This window comes from Rutidosis leptorrhynchoides, chromosome 1 (assembly GCF_046630445.1).
Source record: "Rutidosis leptorrhynchoides isolate AG116_Rl617_1_P2 chromosome 1, CSIRO_AGI_Rlap_v1, whole genome shotgun sequence".
NCBI lineage: Eukaryota > Viridiplantae > Streptophyta > Magnoliopsida > Asterales > Asteraceae > Rutidosis > Rutidosis leptorrhynchoides.
In genome coordinates, this window is record NC_092333.1 from 685,545,767 (window position 1) to 685,562,738 (window position 16,972).

A 16,972-nucleotide genomic window follows, 5' to 3' on the forward strand; every position below is an offset into this window, starting at 1 on the left:
AGAAACCACGATTGCGTCCGTTGAAGAAGAAGAAGCGACTTGGATGATAGACATCATAGAATTCTTGCGAACTGGGTCTTTGCCCGAAGGGGAGAAGGAAGCGATGAAGATCAAGGTGAAAGTGCCGAACTACGAATTACGAGGAGAAGTCCTATATCGAAAGTCTTATTTAGGTGCATCCCTATGCTGCGTAGGACCTAAAGAAGCTGCTATGATCATCGATGAGATTCACAAGGGATCCTGCGGGTTGCAGTCTGGGTGGAGGACAGTCACCGAGAGGGTCAAGCGATTAGGGTATTATTGGCCCAGAATGTACGCTGACACAGCTGAAAGGATAAGAGTTTGTCAGGAGTGCCAGTTGCACGCACCCGTTAGCAGAGCGCCTCAACACCCTATGATACCTATTACATCGCCGTGACCATTTTGCAAATGGGCTATTGACATAGTGGGACCTTTCCCAAAGGGCGCGGGAAACGCCGAATACCTAGTGGTCGCTATCGACTTCTTCACCAAATGGGTGGAAGCGAAGCCATTGCGCACCATCACCAGTAAGCAGATCAGAGATTTTTTTTGGGAAATCATCGTATGCAGATTCGGTGTACCTAACGAGATTGTTAGTGATAATGGTACACAATTTGAAGGTAACCCCTTCCATAGCTGGTGCCGGGATTTGAATATCAAACAACGCTTCACCTCCGTTGCGCACCCTCAGGCTAATGGTCAATGTGAGGTTACGAATAGAGATATTGTGCATGCCATCAAAGAAAGGTTGGGAATGAAGCGCAGTGGATGGGTGGATGAGTTACCAAAAGTCCTATGGGCGCACAGAACAACGCACAAGAACAGCACAGGAGAGACACCGTTCAGTTTGGTATACGGTTCAGAGGCAGTAATCCCGGCGAAAATAACAGTTCCAACAGAAAGAATTTTGTCATACAGCGAGGGCGAAAACGACGAAAGGTTGCGCACTAATCTAAATTACGCGGAGGAGCGCAGGGAAATGGCAGCAATCCGAGAAGCCGTAAACAAACAGCGCATTGCAATATACTACGACAAGCGTGTAAGGGCAAGAACTTACAAGGTGGGAGATCTTGTGCGGCGCAACAACCAAGCAAGCAGGGCCCAAAACACTAGGAAGTTAGGGCCAAACTGGGAAGGACCTTACAAGGTCATTGGGATCAGTAACACTGAAACTTACAAACTGGAAGAGCTTAAGGGAAATCCAATCAAGCGGACCCGGCATGCTACCGTGCTTAAAAAATGCTACATGTAATATAGAAAATAGGAGACTTGATCAATCACCTACTTTGTCTAGATTTACATGTAATTACTAAACAACGCGCCTTTGTAGGTCGACCGTGTGCTGCACTATTGTAAACTCATTTTTCGATTATATTAAAGCATTAAGTCATTTTCGGTTATGATTTCATGTGCCTCTCGGAGCTGAATAGCTTTATGATTTGAACTGCGCGCGCACAGTAAAATACTAGCGCATTCCTGCCTACTTAAGTGATGACTTTCCCTAGCTCCCACGCGGCAGAAGTCTGTTTGGCGACAGACTAGACTAATTACCGGAGAGCGACGGTCATTGGGTTGACCTAGTTCCACCCGAGCAGACCTAGGGATCTGCAAGCCATGACTATAAACAAAAAAGCGTTGGTCGCGCTTGACCACAGTCCGAAACTAACGTTTGGAAGGCTCTTTGAAGCGACTATGAGCGCGCGATCCAAGTGTGTGTTGAGTGCACATCAGCACACATAAAGGTTAGCGACGACACGCCGAGAGTACAAAATAACAATGATTACCAGTAATGAATCAAGAATACAAGCAGTAAGCGTGTCACAAGTTTACATCACGATAATACATTTTCTATTTATTCCGAAATATACACATAGTACAAAATGTTACGCGCGTCGTAACGCATTATGACATTACAAAGCAAAATTACAACTTAGAGTCTACTAACTCTCGCGCCGTCACTCGCGGAATGCGTAACAACTCCTCGAGCCGGGGAATAGGGATGTGGTGCAAGGCTCTGTAAGCTTCCCTAGCGACTTTCCACGCCCCAGGAATGAGGCAATTTCGGATAGCTTTAGGAAGGATGGTGGGCACCTGAATATGTTCTTTCACGATATCTCAAAAGTGAAGGCGCTCGACATCCTGTATAGCTTTTAAAGCACTCTCATGGCGATCATTTACGGCGGAGCGATTTAAAGCGTGATCCACTATGCGAGGAAGACCTGCCTTTAACACCTCGAACTCGTGAGCAGCCGACCTCGCTCGCTGCTCCGATTCGGCGCACTGTGCCCGTAGCGAACGAATAGTCTCCTCATGGTCGTTATTCTGAAGGTTAGCACGATCTAGTTGCGCCTGAACTAATTACCAGATGGGGGTTAGGAACGAGGGAAGAGTGTGGACATGAAGTGGACTTAGCACATTTGCCTTATTTTTTTTTTTTTTTTTTTTTTTTTTTAACTTTAGTACCGTTAGTTTAACGTCGGTTGATTTTGACTTAGATTATGGTTTGACTTTGAATACGGTTAACGCCCTTTTGTCCTTTGAGTTCCTTTGTATATCAATTATTAGAGCTTTGTAAGTTAGGGGCGTTACAGTTATCATGGTATCTGATGTCAAATTGACCGTTATAAGGTTGACTTGCATTCCGGTCCATTATAGTTGTGATTTGGATCTATCTCTTTATTTTCAAAATGTGCGCCCAACATCAAATGTGCTCACTCTATCTTTTGTATGTATGCAACTGCAATTTAATCATATAAATGCTATCCTAGGCGCAATTACATTACGTTAACATTTACAGACACTAATATTACGCTGTCGGTTAACGATTTCTAGATATTTATAATGGTTCCCCACCTACATTCTCACTTGCTTTTTGTCATTTTATCTACCAACCACAACCACCACTCAAAATTATAATTGGTTCCGGAAATTTCGACCGTCAGAAGTGATAGTCTAGATGTTGTTGGCAGTGGTGGTCCACAAATAGCCAACCAAAATGCACACGCAACATCGCGCCGTCGGACTTGTTTCTAGTTTTTACTATATTCAAACATTAAAAATTACCCTTTTTTTCTTTAATTTTTTTCTACCTACCGTAATCTTTTTTTTCGAGCGGCTATTTCGACATTAAATACTCTCATTTGTCACCGGCTATACTAAGGCCCAAAAATAAGAAAAAGCAACGACAGTTCCAGGCTTCAAGCTTAAGCAATAAGCTACGGTCGCTCAACTTGCTTCATCGTCTTAAACTCTCAATTGGTTCTGGCCGTTCTGCCTTCTACTTCCGCTTCATGGATTTGTTTCATGACTTTTATCGATCTCTCATCTCTATTATTGTTACATGTATTAGTAAGTGTTATTTAATTTTCTAAAACAATTATGCAAATGTTTACTTCGTATTTCAAAATTGTTTGTTAATTGTTAATCAATGAATTTACAACATGGTTTATTGAAGTCATTTACAATTTACAATTTATGAATTATGATAATGCCTAATTTAAGTAGTTTGTAGTTATGTTGGCACTCAGTACTCACCATTGTCTTTCTGTATTCTATTTGTTACTTAATTACTTTTATTTGAATTCATCGAAGTTATAGATGTTGTATAATGTAGATGATTATGTGTTTTTATGTTAGCGTCTTTGATATCTTTGATTGTTGGTGAATCTTAATAACTTCTGATTTTTGATTTGTATGTTGTTCTATTTAGGGAAAATTGCTTAGAAAAGGTAACATAATAACTACTTTTTTCGATAAATGGTATATCGATTTTTTTCTTTGCCCATAAAGGAGTGTAATTTTAATTTAATGTTTAGAAGGGTGTGTGCTTGCAAAATGGTTGCAATTGGGGTAATTTTTGACATTTGGCAATTTTAATTTTTCTTTTTGGTGATGTGTATATTCCATGTGTGTATGTCTATTGCCACATCATTAATTTTTATTTAATTTAATTTTTACTTATACTCCTTCGTTTAAATCATTCAGAATGTTCAGGATCCAAATATTTTAACTCATATATGAAATTATCTTCAATTAAGAACACTGGAGATTAACTCTTATTTGAATTCGTTCCCGATTCAAGTCGCTTAAAATGGTCCTGAACAAAATCTTAGTAGGAGTGTAGTTTCATGGAATCAGATGAACAACACCGGAATCAGATGATGGTCACCGGAATCAGATAACAACACCGGAATCAGATCTCGTCCATTTCGATTTCGATTGTAGTTGTTCATATAAAGTGTATTAATTTCGAATCTAGTTTTTAGATTTCGATTGTAGTTGTTCATCTAAAATCGTCCATATCAGATCTAGTTCTTACTTCCTTGTTGATAACGGTTGACGGTTGGCTACTTCCGGGTTGTTAATCAGATTGACAGTTGATTACTTTCAGGTTGTTGATAACGATGGTTGTTTATTCATACTGTGGTTGCTCATATCGTTGTTGTTCACCATTTAATGGGTTTGAAAAGGAACAAGAATTGTTGCTGTTCATATTATTCTTGTTCATGTTGATCATTGTTGTTCATATTAAAGTTTTTCATATCCAATTTGTTGTTGTTCGTCTTGTTGATGTAATGACGAGAAAAATGACATTCAATATTTTTGGCCGGAATTTGTTGCGAATTTTTTGCTGATATTAACTGATTTGTGATTTTAATAATGGTTTTATTTTGAGCTTGTAATTGAAGAATATGAAGATAGAATTAAAAAATTGATACGGAATTAAAAAAATATATAAAAAATGACATGGAATTACATGTCAACAAAAAAATACAAAAAAAATTCTAAGGTGTCAAATTATACCTCAATTGCAACCATTTTGCAATCACACACCTTTCTAAGCATTAAACTGAAATCACACTCCTTTATGGGCAAAGAAAAAATTGATATACCCGTTATCGGGAAAAAGTGATTTTTATGTTACCTTTCTGGACAATTTGCCATTCTATTTATATGATAAGATATAAGGCCGAGTGGATTGACGATGTTGACCATTGAGAATGAAATTTTAGAGAGTATAAATTGTCAAGAGATGATTAAACAACTTGCTAACAAGAATGCGTGAAGAACTTCAAGAATCATATGTTAGCAAATACGGTATGTAATTCTAATTCTATAGTCTTTATGTTTATTGATATGACGTTAGTTGACGTTTTTTTTTAAATAGGTTATTATTATTGTTCGTTAGAGTCTAAAGGTCTTTTTTTTGGTCTCGTTCTAGGTACTTAAATTTAAATCAGTTTGTCACACACACGCGCGTTAGGAGGAAACTCTTAACACATCATCGCCACATTGGTTACCCGATGTGCTTTGGATTGAACCGGGTGACTTAGAGCATACACCTTTATTTACCACAACATAATCTTTGAAAAAACTTTCTCTTGAATTCGAAGCTGCGCCAACTATGACTCATATCCAACCCAGAACTTATATCACTCAGGCAATGCCTCGATAGTTGCCTACCTTAATCTTTACCCTAAACACAATGACTACAATAAGAAAAATCAATCTCCAAATCTCCAAATGTCCTTATAAAAATAGACATCCCATAAAAATAAACATGACCATTTTAGTTGTCAGGAGCATCAAATTCAACTGTAAGGTTCAATTTTCTTTGTCTTTACTCTTTGGGACAAGATGTAGACCTTAAATTAGAAAGGTGTTGCGATGTATTTATTAAATTCATCATATTACAGTTGTTGTAATTAGTGCCATTATTCCGTTATTAACTTTCTTGGATTAGACAAGAACATAATTTAATAAATTTCTTTAAATATTACAGCTGTTTTTGCACGAGGTATAGCTTGCTCTATTTGAAATATATACGGTATAGAATGAAAATTTTAAAGGCATCGTTTAATATAATCTTATATTTTAATATTTTAAATTACTAACATAGGTTTTTTTCGATTTTAAACTTTTATACTCCGTAATTGACTAAATTTAGTGGTATCGGTTTCTTTTGATTAAAGCTAAAAATATATACCTTCAATTAATACTCTCTTTCAATTGGAATGCTTATGCTCAATTTTTTTTTTAACGGCAATAGAATATGAAATAAAAAACGCTCTCTAGCAAGGCGCTAAGAGAGAAAAATACAACGGGTTTTGAAGCCACGAGTTCCAGTTAAAAACTCTATGACCTCTGTTTCTCAACCAACGAAAAGAAAACAATTGAATGGAATCAAACAAACTACATCTACGAATTACAATATCATTGAATACAATGCCGTTCCTAAATCGCCAAAGCGCCCAAAAGAGAGTGATGATGACCACGGTCAGCCGCAACTTGTTATCGTTTGACATAGACGAACCATCGATCCAGTTTGTGACGTCTATCCATGAAATGCAGTGAGGTAATCCGCAGTTTAGCCAAACACGTGTCAACCTCAATATGTCACTAGCAATCTCACAATCAAAAAACAAGTGATTTTGATCTTCGACTCCCTGTGAGCATACTGGGCATGATATCGACGTTAACTCTAAACCTCTAGAGGAAAGGTTCCAACGTAGAGGAAGAGAATCGAGCTTGAATCTCCACCAAAATACATTAAGTTTCTTCGGGACCAACTTTATCCATGTGGTAGCGACTTGTAAACATGGTAGCAACTGTTTATCGATATTAACCCTCGTGTCTTTGACGGTATATAACCCATCCGAATTAAGAGCAAACACCCATCTATCTTCTCGATTCGACATTTGAACGTGTTGAAGTTCAAGTTCCAAGTTTGATAACAACGAAGCATTTCGAGCCCCTATATCATCCCTTGACCAATGCCAAACCCATGAACCATTTACCAATGCCAAACCCATGAACCATTTACCATTTTGTCTGACACTAAGTCTTGCTTATGCTCATTACTTATTTGTCTTTCTGAAAATGGATACGTGAATGGATATACTTATTGGATCGAAAATGTGCATACTGTTGGTGTTTAAACCGGCAATGCCAGTTCTTACAAATGTCATGTTATGAAAAGAAAAAAAAGTAAAAAATAAATGAAGACATTCTTTAGAAGTTGTCGCTGGAGAATGCGGAGCCTTTCTCTCTCGGTCGTATGTCTTAATAGTAACTAAATAATTAATACTACGTATGTTCTATTATAAATGCACAATTTTTTTGTACACGGTTTTAGAAAATCTCAATAACTTCATTGTTCACTAATCAGATTTCATCCCTCTCTCAGAATAACTTATTCTGATTGATTGAAATACATAGTGGACACTTAAAACATGACATTTCAAAATACTAATGTGGATAATTATGGGAGGACGGAGGGAGTAACTAATTAGTAATGAAATGAGTGAAAGGGGACAACTAGATATATAATTTGGAAGAACCGCAATGAACGTGTTTTTGGGAAAAAGTCGTGTACGCTACGCGAAAATGGTTGCTGACATTCAATCGAAAAAGTTTGAATGGATCTCTTGTCGGTGGAAAAAAGGTAACCTAGATTGGCAAAATTGGTTAACAAACCCAAAGATCTTTGATGCAAACCCTCCAAATAAAGAAGGAATCGAATAATCTCAAGTATGTTCGATGATCGCTGATCAATGATAGAAGAAGAATTTGACGCCTAAAAATGTTAATAATCTACTCCATTCTGTCAAAATTAATGTTCATACCTTCTGTTTGTTTCTGGCTGTTTAGCTATAGATCCCCATTGTACATAATATTAATATTAATATTAATCTAATAAAAGATTGTTTGCTTAAAAAAAAGGAAATGAGTGAAAGGGGGAAAGGGTGTGTAGTAGGAAGCAAGAGAGCAAAACCAAAATCTTGGTGTCAAAATGGTTTTCTGTTTTGCCAAATCACTCTTCACCGACTTTTGCTAACTTTTTTTTTTTTTATCTAATATTGTTCTCCCTTTGTAATTGTATATTAATCAATTTGTACTAATGATTATTTAAGAGAATCTCTTTCTTTTAAATGCAAAATATAGAAAAAACTGTAAAAGTGAACTTTGTCCTACGATGTCTACAGCTCTACGTAAAAATGTAGTATACGTCAAAAGATAGTAGACATAATTAGAACTTTCAATTGTTTTCTTTATATAAGACATGAAAACAGAAATGTGATGTGATTTTCCATTAGATTCTTTCCAACGCGGCGTCAGATGGGCCCGCGTCAGACTCGCTGGCAGGAAGTGACGCCCCTGACGCCATTAACGGGGCGTCAGTTTTTGACGTTGGGGGGCGTCAGTCGACGATTTGACTGAAAAAAACGGGCTTCAAATGGTGTGCTGGCTTGATCTGATTGGGTGGGGTAATATATCCGTTACCCAACGGATATATACCCGTTTTTTGGTTTTTTTTTTTTTTTAAATTCAATTTTTACTCCATTTTACTCCTATTTAAACCCCAACAATCATATCATTTTTCACACAATTCATTCTTACTCACTCTATTTCTTTCTACTTTTTATTTTTTTTACAAAAGTCTATTAGTTTATAAATGGGTTCGAGGTTACGGGGGTCTAATTCTGACTCCGAAGATTTGCGGATTGTTCAATTAATTCAAGAAATAGAAGATGATGATTCCGAAGTCGAATCGGCACTATCTATTCTGAGAGTTAGAGGTTACATCCCTAGGGAACGGGAGGTTGCTGCACAACGTTTGTGGGATGATTATTTTTGTGAGACGCCAAAATATCCACACAAAAAATTTAAACGTCGTTTTCGCATGTGCATACAATTATTTCTCCAGATAGTGCAAGGTATTACTACTTTCCAAAGTGATAATATGCCAGAATATTTTACTTACTTTTCTCAACGATTTGATGCTATCGGTAGGCCTACATTTACTACTTTAAAAAAATGTACGTCGGCTATACGTCAATTGGCGTATGGCACCGCTCCCGATATGTGGGATCAATATTTGCAAATGAGTGAGCAAACATCAATAATATGTCTAGATTACTTTTGTATGTGTATTATTACATTGTACAAAAAAGAATACATGCGATCTCCGAATGCACACGATGTTGCTAGATTGTATAGTGCTCACGAGGAGATTGTATGCACCGGGAGTGGAGGAATTGTCCTGTTGCTTTAAAAGGACAATATACTAGGGGTGATCACAAGAAACCGACCCTTATGCTTGAAGCTGTTGCTTCTTATGACTTGTAGATTTGGCATGCTTTTTTTGGGATGGCGGGTTCCAACAATGATATCAACGTTTTGAACCAATCACCTATATTTGATAAACTTAAGAACGGAACATTTCCATCCGCACCATTTGAGGTAAATGGGCATGAATATAGCAAAGGATATTACCTTGCGGATGATATATATCCTGATTGGGCAACTTTAGTTAAAGGATATTCATGTCCTACTGAAGAACCAACGATTAAGTTTACAAGATTTCAAGCTAGTGCCCGAAAGGATGTAGAGAGGGCATTTGGGGTTCTTCAAGGTCGTTTTCATATTATACGCCTAGCTTCACGAAGTATGAGCGTTAACAGGATGCGAAGAGTGATGGAATGTTGTATCATATTACATAACATGATACTTGAAGATAACGGTTTTGCACTTTCTAAATGGGAAGAAAGATTCACTACCGAAGAAATGGAAAATGGTATGGAACGTATACGAAACAGGGATCGAGATATCATCGCAAGAGAAATAAGGGATCGAGATTTGCACAACCAACTCACCGAGGATTTAGTCGAGCACATTTGGAACCTTCCACCGACTTTTCGCAATTCGAATTAGTTTTTTTATTTTTTATTTTTGAATCTATGTAATCGTCAGTCTATGTACTTTTAAATTCTTATCAAAAATTAATTATGTATTTTTTTATTAATGTTATTTATTTTATTTTGTTGTATTTATTTACCATTTTAATGTAATTTATTTTATTTTGTTGTATTTATTTACCATTTTAAATCATTTGAAAAAAAAAAAAAACGGGTGGACCCTACTGAATTTGACACTGGCATTTGACACTTGAGTTATTGGGGGGTCAAAATTTGACACTGCCATGTCACATGCAGATGCACTTTTTGAGCCAAAAAGTACAAATCTGCCTGTGATGTCACATGCAGGGTTAGAAACAGTCTTAGCACATTTTAAGTTGGATTAGCAAATATAGCTCACCTAAAAAGACTTTTTTTCAGATTGGACTTAAATTTCTAAGATCACCTTAACAATTTTTACATGATAAAGAGTAGTATGGTCACTAATTACCATTACCAATATAACTAATAGACAAAATTTGTCTTATTTGTTATGAATAGTACTATTCAATTTTTCACTTTTCACAGACCTAACCCCTTAACTTCCATTGAAATACAAATCAAACCCCCACTTTATACATATATTCTAACTTATTATTTATCCCATCACTAACACCGAAAATACTAAATAATAACACCCACCTTGCTTTACCGACTTGTGCATTGCGCTCAAACAGTAGGACCCACATAGGCCACTACTGCGCTACTTTTTTTTTGTTTTCAACGATAAAAGAAATAACTTTCTTAAAAGGAACAACCCTTCAATGCTACCAAAAGATGTCGAAAAACATTTTTTTTACAAAATAGATCAACTAACTTTAACGCTAAAATAAACAACTTTCACAAAAGGAACAACCCTTCAATGTTAGATGTCGAGAAAAAATTCTTTTTTACAAAATAGATCAAGACTTTTTTTTTTAACTCGCATTCAAAATGGAGCCCCCGGCGCGAAGCGAGGGCTCCACAACTAGTTATGATTAAGTTTAAATTTTACCAACAACATATTTTGAAATTATTATAGAAAACGTAACAAACGATCACGAAAAACTGGTTAAGCAATGTACATTCTCCTCTCCGATTACTCTGAAAGAAGAAACCTTAAACATTTGCCCGTTTATTAAAATCTCAAGTGGCTATTGAAATAAATATGATAAAAGTCTTATAACTTTTATTCTTATCAAAATTATATCAACTCATTTCATACTAAAAATGTTGAAAGTTGTGTATGTTGGAGTATGATACAAATTCAAAGCGAGCGGAAGCATTTTTAAAACTTTACAAAATCATACTCTTTCACGGATTATTGTACAAAACTTTAGTAAACAAAACAAATTAACGAAACTGAACAAGAGAAGATTAGAATACAACCTTTGTAGCTCTTTTGAAGATCGAATTTGAAAACCCAAAGAAAAGTTCCTCTAAACGGTAGACACCCAAAGTTCCAACCTTGCTTCGATCTATACCTTCTACTTAACGGATCTTTTCTTTTCCTTATTTCCACCAAAACCCGAACCCAATTATAAAGTATTTTGGTTACTTGAAAATGAGAAAGAGAAATAGCATTTTGTATGTGTGTTTTTGTATATCAAGTTACATATATATTTTTAATACCAAGACTTGGTATTATATAGAATAAAATTGATACATCTAATACAAATATAAAGATTTGGAAAGATTTTAAAAGATTTGCAAAATCAAATCTTTATATAAAATACGATTTACAAATCAAATCAAATCTTATTTATATCAAATCAAATCTTATATATTATATAAAATATGATTATAGTACAAATCTTTATATAAAATAAGATTTACAAATCAAATCAAATCTTATTTATATCAAATCAAATCTTATATATTTAGATTTGTAAGTATATGTACACACATAAAAAAAACTTACTTAATTTATTAAACCATTAACTAATGATTAATAAATTAATTTCCGATTAGAAGGTATATCAAACAATTTACGATTGGCCTTTGTGTGTGACCGAATAGGATAAATGGACTTTTATTATTTAATGTCATGGGCATATCTTTGGAATATATGTACCACGGTCAAACCACGATCGAACCGTAGCCAACCCGAGAACATATTTCTAACAGACTCCCACTTGCACTGACATTAATAATATTGGCATGTCTTAAAAGACACACCGTGTGTAACAACTAGTCTGCTACGTTACACTCCTATATTTTGATTTATATCAGTCATCCTTTTGTTCAAGATATCTATATGAACGTGTGACATGGTTAAGTGTCAATCATCATCATTCAAGATTATGTTTCCCGATAGAGATTTGTGGTGATCAAATAGACTGCTATTGCATCAATTCAGTCGTAGCATGGCCATGCATTTAATGCAGCACAAATCAACGAGGGGCCCAGAGATATCGCTTCAACTTGCTATGAGAAGAAGGAACAAATTGCTTCAACTGTATAGACATCCACCACATCCCATATTGTACCTGATCTGCACCCTTATGACTGGCATTTACGCACAACGTTAAATACAGGTCAAAGTAGAATATAGTTTGTGTCAGGATTCCTCATACATATCCACTATAGGATAAATGATATTGCCATCTTAGAGCTTACTTGTGACTTAAAACCATGAAGTAATGTCTAAGTGTGGTCATTCCAGAACCTTGAATCAACTATTAAGTTCCTCATGAATGTAGTTTCATATAAGCCTATATTACTACACTTCATAGCAGCCTTAATTCAATTCTCTCTTCCTTAGAGAATGATCGACTGTGGAAGTTTATGAAATAATATTCATTGGAAGTTAAAACATGCAAAATGAAACATGGCAATATACAATAAAATGATCGCATCGTGCGTATAATATAATATCAATATATTAATCATCAGATCAATTGCAACATATATTATTGCCCAATGTTTAAAGTTTCAAACTTAACATAATAAATACAATCAAACTTTATCATCGATGACACGAATGTCAATAGACATGCTATGAGCATCATGCTTAGTCTGTGGCAAAGGCTTGGTGAAAGGATCAGCCAAGTTCTTAGTCGTGTCTACTCTACTTAATAATATGTCATTTTCTGCTACAAGTTGACGGATGTAATGGTACTTTCTGAGTATGTGCCGTGTGCACTTTTGTGACCTCGGTTCTTGAGCCAAGACAACTGCACTCACATTGTCGCAGAAAATCTCAATAGGATCATGGATTGTAGGAACCACTTCTAGATCCCCGATGAATTTCTTTATCCACATGGCCTCTTTAGCAGCTTCATTTACCGCTATATACTCGGCTTCTGTCGTAGAATCAGTAATAGTACTTTGCTTGCCACTTCTCCATGTGACGGCTCCGCCGTTCAACATAAATACAAATCCTGATTGTGAAGAGCAATCATCTCTATCTGATTGGAAACTAGCGTCAGAGTATCCTTTGACGCTCAGCTCGTCATTCCCACCATAGACCAAGAACATCTCTTTAGTCCTCCTAAGATACTTTAGAATGTTCTTGACTGCTATCCAATGAGCATCACCAGGATTGGCCTGATAACGACTAGTCATGCTTAGTGCATACGACACGTCAGGCCTAGTGCATATCATCGCATACATGATCGATCCTATAGCTGAAGCATATGGAGTCCGACTCATGGTAGCCGATTCCAAGTCAGAATTAGGACATTGAGACTTGCTCAATATCATTCCAGAGTTCATAGGAATGCACCCTTTCTTGGAGTTATGCATACCGAATTTCTTCAGTATCTTATCTATATATGCACTTTGGTTTAGCCCAATTAATCTCCTTGACCTATCTCGATAGATCTTTATACCCAAAATATATGATGCATCTCCTATGTCTTTCATGGAGAAACATTTCCCTAGCCAAGCTTTGACATCTTTCAATGTCGGGATATCGTTTCCCATGAGTAATATGTCATCGACATATAGTACAAGGAAGACTACAACACTCCCACTAGACCTAACATAGACACATGGCTCATCTTCGCCTCTAATAAAACCAAATTCTTTGATCTTCTCATTAAAGCAAAGATTCCAGGTACGAGAAGCTTGTTTAAGTCCATAAATGGACCTTTGAAGCTTGCACACACTATTAGGATACTTAGGATGTACATAACCCTCAGGTTGTGTCATAAACACATCCTCTGTTAGTTTACCATTAAGGAAAGCTGTTTTTACATCCATTTGCCATATCTCATAGTCATAAAATGCAGCTATGGCAAGAAGTATTCTAATAGATTTCAACATAGCTACTGGTGAAAAAGTTTCATCATAGTCTACACCATATTGTTGCGTGTAACCCTTAGCCACCAGTCTGGCTTTGAATGTGTGTACATTTCCATCCATATCGGTCTTCTTCTTGAAGACCCACTTACACCCAATGGTTTTAATACCTGGTATATGATCAATCAAGGTCCAGACTTGATTATCATGCATGGATTGGATCTCGTTGTCCATAGCCTCCTTCTATTTGGCAGACTCAGGGCCTGTTATCGCTTCCTGATAGGTAATAGGTTCATCAGAATCTATATTTTCATCATCACCCTCAAATATGTGTAAACTATATTTCTTTGGTGTTTGACGAACTCTATCAGATCTACGTATGGGTGGTGGCTGTAGGTCAGTTTCTCTCTCAACAGCAGGTTCGTCGACCTCTTGAGGAGAATCAGTTTCAATATCGGTTTCCATGTCGGTTGATTCTTGAATTTCTTCAAGGTCTATTTTGCTCCCACTGGTTTCTTTTGATATGAAATCCTTTTCAAGGAAGACTCCCTTTCGAGACACAAAGACTTTGTTCTCGGTAGGGTTGTAAAACAAATATCCAAAAGAATCAGTAGGGTAACCAACAAATAAACACTTTTCAGATCTGGGTTCAAGTTTATCTTGAGCTTCACGACGAACGTAAGCCTCACAACCCCAGATTCTTAGATATGAGAGAGACACAGTTTTACCATGCCATATCTCATAAGGTGTTTTGGAAACTTTCTTGGTTGGGATGAGGTTAAGGATCTTTGCGGCAGTTTGTAGGGCGTAACCCCAAAAACTGATTGGAAGTATTGTGCGGCTCATCATGGATCGAACCATATCAAGTAATGTTCGATTCCTCCTTTCAGCCACACCATTATGTTGTGGTGTTCTAGGAGGAGCTAATTGTGAGATTATCCCACAACCCCGTAGATGATCACGAAATTCATCATTAAGATATTCACCACCTCTATCAGATCGGAGAATGTAACGACCCGGAAATTTCCGACCAAATTTAAACCCTAATCTCTATATGTTTCCGACACGATAAGCAAAAACTGTTATATTGAGTCTAGAAAGTTTGAAAACTATATTCGGATAATCAGTTACCCTTTGACCATGTCCGACGATTCACGAACAATTAATTGTGTATAGATATGTATATAATGAATGGAATTATATTAACAAAAATTTATAATTATTTGAATTAAAAATGTAAACTAAATTATGATTTGGATTACTAAAAATTACTTTTTTTTTTAATTAAAATTATTATTACTATTTTTATTATTATTATCATTATTAAATTTATTAAGATCATTATTATTGTAATTATTAAAATCATCATATTATTATTACTCTTATTATTATTACCATGATTATGATTATAATTAGCATTTTAATTATCATTAATATAATTATAATTAATTGTCATGAATTTATTTATATAAAATTGTATATACGACTTTAGAATCATAATTTGTTTATGATTGCAATCATTCTGTAGATAATCGAAACGCTGTTTGGCTTACTGTTTCTTCTTGTATCCTTTCTCACAATCTCAAATGATTGACGTATAAGAGTAAAATATTATTATATATAACTGTATTCTATTCGTCCGTGAACTACATCTCATCTTATTAAATTAAGAACTTTTGTAAGTTATGAATTATTATCTCCTCTCTCTCTCTTTATCTATCCCTCTTCTGTTTCATGATCACGAATAACCATCCACGGCAATCCTTCATTCCTACAAACAATCACCAATTACCACCTCTTTCTGTATATGATTATATGTACACCCACTATCATCATCTACCTACAAGTTTTCACTCATCAAACAATCATCACCTACGAAACTCTTTACAACACTCACGATCACCATTTTCTTGCAAACACCATGATGGTTTACCTGCTACAGCCACTATCGACCCGTCTTCTATGAAATATCACCTGAACTCGATTACTATTAAGGCTACAGATTCTAAACAAAATCACATAAACTTATCATCGATCTTCAACCCAAACTGCACCATGGTTTCTGTTTTAAATAACTTGTAAACCATCATCTTGTACCTCTCCATATCTCTCTAACCTCTTCCTCATCATGACCAAAACCACCACCTGTCGTATTTTTCTGTTTCTTGTTTATCACTTCGTGAACCCAAAACAACTCAACACAATTTCCATTAAAAACTACCATTACTACTCAACTGTAATTTTGTGTTGGACGATAGTTAGAAACAAAGGCAACATTAAACCTCCATAGCAACCACTAAACCACTACCATCGGCTTTCTCTCAAATCACCACCACAAACCCACTTCAATCACCATAAACACTTTCTTATTACTCGCATACCGCTGTTATTTATTTCTATTTTCTTCACGGATCAAACAACCCAAACCATCACTTAAAACCTTGTAGACATGCTGCTATATTTCTTTGTAATTGCAGCAGTTCCTGCGATGGTTTTTCCTACTTCCTCGTCACCACAACCAAACCAAACCCATTAGAGTTCGAAAAGAAAACGGCTGCTACTGAGTTGTTGTCTGTTGAAGCCAAACGAAAACCAAACCCCATCTTTTTCCAAACGGGATCTGTTAATTAATGTTTCTATAATATTTAAAAACGTGAATGAGAAAAGAGATGATAACAAAACTGTGATTATGAAATTTCGGTCGGTTTATAAAGAAAAGTTACAAAGCACGCCTAGGATTCCTTTTTAATTTGATTGTTTAAAAAAAAATAGAAAGGGGACATCGACACATACTGTAAACCCTTTTAATTATTTGATGTTCTTGGGCCACATGGGATTTTAATGAATTGCAATATGGGGCTTAGTAAGATGACGGGCCATAAAACATTCTTAGCTAGTTGGGCCGAGATATTAAGATTGGGCCGAAATGAATAAGAAACGGGTTAATAAAATTTAGTGCTACATTAAAACAGAAAAGGAGCATTAGCTCA

The 16,972-nt window shown here is 35.9% G+C and overlaps 1 protein-coding gene across 1 annotated transcript; it reads left to right on the forward strand.

Moving 5' to 3' along the window:
* Window positions 1-8,476: 8,476 nt before the first annotated feature.
* Window positions 8,477-9,735, forward strand: LOC139852328 (uncharacterized). Its single transcript, XM_071841605.1, has 2 exons — window positions 8,477-9,037; window positions 9,151-9,735. Exons 1-2 carry the CDS (start codon window positions 8,477-8,479, stop codon window positions 9,733-9,735), a joined length of 1,146 nt encoding a protein of 381 aa, XP_071697706.1.
* Window positions 9,736-16,972: the final 7,237 nt, after the last annotated feature.